The sequence below is a fragment of the Lolium rigidum genome, chromosome 7, assembly GCF_022539505.1.
Source record: "Lolium rigidum isolate FL_2022 chromosome 7, APGP_CSIRO_Lrig_0.1, whole genome shotgun sequence".
Taxonomy (NCBI): domain Eukaryota; kingdom Viridiplantae; phylum Streptophyta; class Magnoliopsida; order Poales; family Poaceae; genus Lolium; species Lolium rigidum.
Window position 1 is genome coordinate 325965546 of NC_061514.1, and position 8701 is coordinate 325974246.

At 51.9% G+C, this 8701-nt stretch overlaps 1 protein-coding gene across 1 annotated transcript; it reads right to left on the reverse strand.

Annotated features, from left to right (window-relative positions):
- Positions 1 to 1889: 1889 nt before the first annotated feature.
- On the reverse strand, positions 1890 to 3119 carry LOC124673350 (chlorophyllase-2-like). The gene is made up of 3 exons (XM_047209445.1): positions 2792 to 3119; positions 2578 to 2703; positions 1890 to 2462 (listed from the first exon to the last, which is right to left on the reverse strand). Exons 1-3 carry the CDS (start codon positions 3104 to 3106, stop codon positions 1890 to 1892), a joined length of 1014 nt encoding a protein of 337 aa, XP_047065401.1. The 5' UTR covers positions 3107 to 3119.
- Between the last annotated feature and the right edge of the window lie 5582 nt (positions 3120 to 8701).

The following is an 8701-nucleotide window of genomic DNA, read 5'->3' on the forward strand; positions in this document are numbered from 1 at the left end:
AACATATGTGCGAACATCGGATGATTAAGTTGAGGTTAAGAATCATACCAAGTCCTTCACACCCATGCCACTAACGGGGATCCGCTTCGCGTGATCATACGCCGCCTGGAACTTGTTGCATTCCGTTTGAATTGTTCCCCACCTCTTTTGGAGCGATACCTCGCTGCGGTCGCTCTCAAATGGCTCCTGTCCATATTTGCGATGTTCATGGAAGTATTCATAGATCCGGCGCCGAATGCGGTCCCCTTCTGCTCGGCACCTGTCAACGCATCTTGCCCGATGGTCAACCATCCTTGGACGAGCACCTTGTCCTCCTTCTCCGTGTAGTTGGCGGTTCGTTTGCTTACCAGCGAGCTCTAGCTTGTGCAGCTGCGGCTTGTGTGAGGCCCTCAACGAACAACGGCTCCTCCTCGATGTTTATGCTGCCGGGACAGGCAGTTGTGCCCTCCTGCGTGTCAATGGGAGGTGGCTGGGGAGCCTGCTGTGTCGAAGGATATGGCAGGGTGGTCGGCACTGTCTGCGCGTAAGACGGAGGGGCCTGCACGGTCGACAGTGACTGCGCGCGCGCGGCCGACATATCGTCGAACAGGTTGCGTGCACCGGCCATGGCAGCTGCTCCCAGGTTCTTGGGGCCTTTGGAGTTCACCGGCGCACGATTGAGGTCAATGGACGAAAGTGACGGCCCCGTAGCGGACTCGCCCACCTCCGGTGACCCATCCCGTGACTGGTACGCGTGCCGCCCTGAATGCGCCCCCAATTTGTGCCCAAACGGGGCAGACGGTGGGCCAGTTGATCTTGGAGGAAGGGGCAGGGTCACGGACGAGGCCGAGCTCCCCCCCCCCCGAGGCCGTGCCGGTGCCGGGGATGAGCATGTGCTGGCCGAGCGCTGCGTGGCCGTAAAAGAGCATGGCCTGCGCCTGCTGCTCTTGCATGACACTGTTCTTCGCCTGTGTTTGGAGTTGGAGGAGATGCTCCGCCGCCCGCACCCGCTCCTCCGTGGCGGCGGCCTCCTTCTTCCGTTGATCAGACGCCCTGCGGCGGTCCGCCCGCTTCTTGGACTCCATCGCCCTCTGCTCCGCGGTGAGCTCGGGCTTCGCCTTCTTCGTCGGCGGCCCGGGCTCCACGACCACCGGAGCGTCCAGTTCGAGAGCCGCCTCCACGGCGGGGAGCGGCAACGGCCGCGACCGGTGCTTCCTCTCCGATGGTGGCGGTGGTGGCGGTGGCGGCGGCGGTCGCTTCGTCGGCCATCTCTAGGTTTTGGGAGTGGAGTGGAGTGTTTCGTTGTGGGAGGCGGATAGGCGGGCCGGGGGCGGACAAGGGGAGGACGCGAGCGACCAGCCTTTCGCGTCCGCGGCCACGCAAACTCGTCCAAGATTTGGGCCGGGTTTGGGTCGTCCCGGACGCCCCGGCCATCCGTTTTAGGGATGGGTCCGCGCGCTGGGCCGCGGTTTTGTCCGTTTCGACCCATCCAGACGCGCGGGCGCGGGATGGGTCGCCCGGTTGGAGATGCCCTAAGATAAGAGCTCACTCCTCTTCTCTCTCCCAATCTCTCTCCTCCAACTAAGCAAATTTATAATATTTTACATCTTATAGCCAGCTGACTGTACCTTATTGTACTTGCTCTGATACTCTAATCTCCCCTCTCCTCCTTAATTAGCTGCCACATCAGCATTTTTGTGGGATCAATGTGCATGATACTACCTATGATACTAGCACTATGGCTAGCCTTAAGCAGGCAGCATGGCACTATGGATCCTAGTCCTTGCTAGCTATGAACCGATCTGTTTCCAACAAAGATTTTACAGTCCATCACCACCTCATTAAGATCCTACTTAGCAGCTTATCCTACGTACTCCATTATTACTTGTCTCTCACACTGTCCACTAAACTTAAGCAGGCAGCATGACACCATGAATCCTAGTCCCTGCATCCCGGAACTCAACGGCGGACAGCACGACGGGCGCTACCTCCGGCCGCTCCCTGATGCCGTCGAGCCACTCTGGCCGGCCGTCCACCCATTTCTTGAGGAACGCCACCATGGCCCCGGCAACGAAGCGCCTCATGGGCGCCCTGGCCCCGCCGCTCTTGCAGACGGCGCGCGTGGCCAGGCCCTTGGCGCCGCACGTCACGTCGTCCATCATGTCGGTGTGCCCGTAGTCCCTGGCCACGAGGTGGCACGCCGGCGCCGCGCACTCGTGGTAGAACTCGGCGTGGCTCACGCCCAGCGGCGCGCACGGCGGGCGCAGGGCGCCGAGGCCCGTGCCGATGACCATGACCGGCGCCGGGACGCGCAGCGAGGCTTCTCTGTAGGTGAGGATGGGCGGGGGCGTCTGCCTGCCGGGCGCCATGCCGTCCACGGGGTCGACGGCGATGAGGGCCGCGAGAGGCAGGGAGGTCCTGGCGTGGCCCAGCGCGAGCGCGAATGCCACTTTGCCGCCGCGGCTGTGCCCGGAAATGGACACCTGGTAATGGAATCGTTAGTACTCACTACTTCTTAGTTCTTACTAAGTTCTTAATAGTGTCTGCCTCGCTGAATTATGGGTACAGAGGAATCGCTCGATTGCATGGGCAACTTACAGCGGTCAGGTTGGGGCGAACGTTGGGCGGGAGCGAGGAGGACAGGCCGCCGTCGGCGAGCCAGTCTATGACGGCGGCCGCTGAGCTTATCTCTCCGGTGGTGTCGGGCCCGGAGAACGTGTAGAGCTGCAATTAATTCGCTGGCTTGAGCTTGAGAAGAAAGTTCATCGCCACGATGATGCTGAAATTAGCATGGTTTTTCGAGAGTACGTACCTGAGGAGCGACGACGATGAAGCCATGGGAGGCGACATGCTGGAGCAGCTGGGAGTAGAAGTAGTTGTTGGCGAGGTAGCCGTGCAAGAACACAACCACGGGGTACTCCCCTGCATCGGACGGTGCGGCAATCAGAAGCGGCTTTGGTGGGCCGGCTACGCTGGCTGGAGAGCACCTCGAGGTCTTGGCCTCCTGGACCTGGGAAAGGCTGGTGCCATGGCGTCCATGGTCGAACACGTCTCCTGCAGACGCCATGGTGAGGAGCAGCAGACAGTAGAAGTATGCTAAGGCAGTGAATCTTGCAGAGGCGGCCATGTTAACCGGGAGGTTGTGGCCTTGTGGGGAGTAGGAGTGCCTGTGGCTACTTAACGGCCGTGTGTTCTGGTGCTCCTTATCTCCACGATTATGGAAAAAATATCCGATGCAGTTGCCTTTGGACTCTGGTCCGGCCAGTGTCTGTCCTTCGCATGCACCATGCTCTTGCCTTGCGTTTAGACATACTGCATTTCCATCTTTTGACTGATCTCAGAGCACCTCTAGCAGATAAAAAAAAGCTAGCTAGCTCAGGGGACTAACTCGAACCTGTGTCGCTCTCACATGCGCTGCTCGCCTGCTTCGTCTGGAATCCACTTGAACATGGCACGGATTTGGCCGGAATCGAAGCTCGGTGGCACGATATTCAAACATCCGTGCATGATTTTGAGGCGGCGTGGGAGGAGGAGAGATGGGTAATTTGGCCATGTATAGTGCCCTCGAATCTGTATATATAGCGTTTATGAGTGTGAATTCTGGAGGCATTGTAAATTCTTTGACGTGAAGCCGGCCAGCCTGAGAGCGTTTGTGGCCGATGCCTTACCTGGTAATGCATGGGCGCACATGATCAAAGAAATTCCATCAGTCCAAGCGCTAGTGGAATATATGGATCTTTAGGAGCGGAAATGCCTAATGGAACCTGGGTACGGGCGAGGATGAAAACGCTTCCAATCAAAGAGCACCACGTGTCTGACACATGCGTATTTCGTCAGGTATATGGTGTGTATTTTCAAAGAAATTCATTTCTTGTGGATGGCTAGTGGACGCGTCCCGCATTAACTTCCAAAGCAGCATGTCCACCTTCGTCTCTCCGATCAGTCCCCATTTCCGCCATGCGCTAGCTGCCTAGCTAGCTTCTTGCCGGCAGCGAGCTCCAGCCGCCATGATATTTTGCCCAACCTCCACCTGCTGATGTGCTCCTCCGCCCAACCTCCAAGCGAACTCCTCTAGCCGCCTTGTTCCTGCATCCAAGCCCTATGGCATCGAGCTCCTCCGGTCACGCCCAGCTCAAAGATAACGAGCTCCTCCGGCCGCCACCGTGCTCCATGGAAGCGAGCTCCCCCGCTTGAGCAACAAGGTTGCGAGCTCCCCCATCCAGAAAACAAGTGCCGTGATTTCTGTGAGTTATTTATGAAATCTGTGGGAGCAGATCTGGGCTGGCTTCTAGTAGAAACCTTCGGGTAGTTCTTCCAGAAGGTTGGTTCTGGCTCGCTGCCATGATTCATGTACGCCATCACTTTTTCAGTGTAGGATCTAGACCGATTCTCTTGGCCGGTGATGTTTCCTCTGGTTTCTCTCTTTTTTCATGTTGGATTTATACACATTTATTCTGAGACAACTTTTACTATGGTTGGGAAATTTACAAGCCATTCAAGCTAGTTAATCTAACGGTGGAAAAAAAGGTAGCACTGAAAAATACTGAAAATTAAGTACTGAAAAGTACTGGAAAGTACAGGAATTATTTCTTTATTTTAATTTAATAGAGGGTAGTTAGGTAATTTGCGTTCCTCCCGCGTCGGCGCTCTATCCCATCGCGCCATGGATGTGGCCGCCGACTGTCGCCGCCCTGTTGCCCGCGCCCTCTTCTCCCCTCCCACTGCCAGCCCCTCCCCGCCGGCATAATGCTTCGCCACCCGTCCGCGCTCGCTGACCAAAATCATCCCTAATCCCTTCAAAAAAAATCCCCTTTCCATTTCTAGCCGCCCTCTCCGGCACCGCGCTGGCCGGCTGCCGCGCCGTGCGACGTCTTGATTCTTCGCCCAGTATGACGTGCTCCACTAGCGCCTAACCGTCCGCGAGACGCTCGCCTTACGCGGCATGCTGTGGCTCCCCACCCTCGCCCCCAACACGGCCAAGCTCGCAGCCACCGAGGCCTTGATGCTGAGATCGTCCTAGGAGCGTGCGCGACACCATCGTCGGCAACGCGTTCGTGCGCGGCGTGTCTGGTGGCAAGAGGAACCGCGTGATCATCGGACACGAGCTGCTGGGCACCGAACCTGTTTGGTCCTCGACGAGCCCACCTCCGACTCAGCCGCATCCCGCCTCGTCTCCACGCTGTCGGCGATGGCACGCAAGGGGTGCACGGTGTTGCTGTCTGTGCACCTGCCGTCCAGCCGCGTGTGGATGTTCGACTTCGTACTGCTGCTCGCCCAAGGGAGCCACCTCGCCGCTGGCGTGAGCTCCGATTGAGTGCTCCAGGCCGGACCTGCGGTGGTCCAACAGGCGGCTGCGCGGCTTCGTGCAGCACGGCAAGCTTGACGTCAACTGTAGTGGTCGGTGTGTCTACAGCTGCCGTGTCTCAACGAAGATCAAGGTTGCTGCTCAAGCTTTCATCAACATTATGCTCGTACAGAGTTTTAGTTTTCGTCAGTCAGCTGTCTGGTATGTGTTAGCAACAGTTATAATTAGCTGTGTAGTTTAGGAAAAAAACTGTGCTCAAAATTACTGATGAGCTACGTACCATATCACAAAAAGGCAAAGCAACTTCAGATACTATGATTAGTTACTATGGAATACATTCGCTGTACATTCTGTAATCTGCAGTTTCACTAATACACTGCAATTCATTGACTTCATTTTATTGCCCCTCCGCAAAATATCATACTGGTTCGCATCTGTTGCTTATATTGTCTCACTGAAATTCATCGACTTTATAGTTGCTTATAATATACCACTCTTTGTATTTGTATACTTGTTCAGATCTCAGAAACTCAATTCGGCTCCCGGGTGCGTATGATCCCTCTACCGTAAAAACATATTTCCAAGTGTTAAAAAAATTTGATAAAAAAATTTACATGTACATCTCCATAACATATGTGTATTCGTCAAGTTTCACGAAAAAATGTTATTTTTTGTAGTCTAAGCGAAAAAGAAAATTTATCTTGTGACAAGTCTTTGTTTCAGCACCGAATTTGTCTTTTACACGCCACATGACATGTCGATTTTTCATGAAACGACTTTGTGAGCGTGTAGCACATGAAGATGTACATGCGGAATTTTGTTTCAATTTTTTGACATTTTAAAATGTGTCTAATATGTATTCGGATAAAGGAGCATCGCTCCATGTCAAACATCACTCCTTCGATCTGTTTTCCTTTGCTTGATGTCTAGGTAGTATTCAGTAGTAGGTTCAAAGGCATGTGCGGGTTCTCCATTAATTTGGGTTGCACTTATTAAAGCTCAAACAGTTACTAATTCTATCTGCTAATGAAGCTCAGTCCAGGAGCACATTAGTTACATTTTGTTCAATGGTTTTTAAATACGCTCTGAGTTTTTGTCTTTTGTCATCGTTCGGGCCTCGACGAAGGGAAAGTTTTAGTTACATTTACTTCAGATTTTCTCCTCCCAAAGGATGTAACGATATCAACCTTTATCTTTCTCCGTATCGTCGGATTATTTTCCTCAAGCACGCCTCCTGATGTGGGGGGACTGATCTATGCATGTAATTTGTATTTTGATTCTTTTTGTGCTTTGTACCTAGTTGCGTTTTGTTGGTGTTGGGATATGTGTGTCTTCATGTGAGACTGTCATACCGGATGAGAGTCTACATAGGATGTCTCTCTGACCCGACACGGACCACACATCTATTTTTATGTCGTCACGTGCTACTCTTGCCCATTAAAAACTTGACCACATTGCTGCTATATTACAAAGTATAGTTTTTGTACTTCAGAACATGTCACAATGGTCTACAAAACCATCTGGAGCTAGGCATTAACTTAAGAAACGTGGACAGCTCAGTCTAAAGAATACTGAGAATTGCACTGTAATTTAGTATGATCGGGTGCTATTGTGCACACCTCGATGGTTTCCATTGATCAATATATATACACATCATTACAACTTGTGTTACAAGAAAGGACTAGGTCGGTTGTATCTCAACCGGTGATCTAGATGAATCTAAACTCCTAGAGGTATCTAACAGGTACAGGTTTACCAAGTATAAATCGATCACAAAGACACGTTACTGTCTAAGGACCTATCAAGAACAAACAGTTTTAGAGAAAATGAAGTGAACATATCTGCACATCCATCCGACAAGTTCACCGGTTCAACCATCCTTCATTCATCCTACTACTGCATCATCGACCAATGACATCTCTGCAAGCAAGCAAATGTGACTCCTCTAAATACGACAAGAAGCCTTCTTTAATTATCCAAGACGAGTATCTCGTGTTCTTCCACGTTTTAGGAAGCCCCTTAAGCCTTTGTTGCGTCACTATTTGGACAACTTCAGACATTGGTGGCCTGAATTCTAGCTCATGCTGCAAAGAAAATTTCAGATAAGCCACACACAGCCCATCTTTCTGTAATGCTGATCTCTACTATTAAGAGCAAACTGGTGAATGCCTGGTGTCACATTTTCAGGATGGACAATAATACCCCCACGTCCTCAATTCATATTTCCTCCCTCAAACCACCTGGTCCGCACTCCTCAAAAATAGCTAACCATCTTATCTTATCTTATTTTATTTTATTTTATCTTATCTTATCTTATCTTATCTTATCTTGCTAATAGGAACAACTACCTTGATGGAGTTATCACAGTTTGACTCAATTTACCACACGCATATCATCATGGCAACCCATCGTTTCTGACTCCGGTGGCGCGGCATCGCCGCAACGATACGTGGGACTGCCAGGCGCAAATCTAAAAGGTGTAGCAGTGCGAGTCGGCTTTTCCATGGTGCGTGCACGTCGCGGCCGCCGGTAGCTCTTTGGATGAACGGGGCGACTGAATTTTTTCGGCTCTTTGGATGGAGGAGGGAGGGAGTAGATCGAGGGTTAAGCAGTGACCATGGCGCGTGGTCTACCGCGTACGCCTCATTTGCCGTGCTCAAGAGAAATTGAGAAAAGAGATGAGAATAGCTGGAGACATAGATTTGGCTTGTGTGTTTACTATGTGTAAATCGTGTTGGAGTTCTGTACCATTTTTTATGGGTAATATCAGAAATTAATTTACGGTTCAAACTGATCTATTGAATGATTCTGGATAATGCCATATTAATTTCCCATTCTATCCTGGACAGAACTACATCGAGGTCGACCTTGTTTTTGCTTATAGTCAGGTCACCGAAACTATCCATTTGTGGTAAAGGAATATTTTCAAAAATAGTAATAGTGGGCCCGCGTGGGAACCAAAGGAAAGCACGGGCAACTCTTTAACGGCGGAGTAACAACCGTGCGGGCTGATGGAGGAGTGGTTTAGCTCCGGAGGGCGGGGAGGTCGGCAGCCTGAACCGTCCGCCGAATGGCAGGGAGGCCGGCAGCCGAAACCGTGCGCCGGGGGGTGTGGAGGCCGACGGTGAGTGGCTCGGCGTCGGAGGAAGGGATGACCGTGAGAGAGCTAGCCGTGGACGGGCGCCAAACAGCGAGTGACCTTGGCGGCGTGTGTGGCCACAGGCGGCATGAGTAACCCATGCGGTGGTGTCGGGAGAATGTGAAATTGGGAAAAGTTTGTTATTTTAAAATTAAAATTGGGGAAATTTGGGTGAGGAAGAAAGCAGGATTGTTCGACTTTTCTCAGTACTCCAATACCAACAAGTACTAACATGTGGTTTTCTGTGGTTATCATTACAAAAAAAGTATTATCATCCT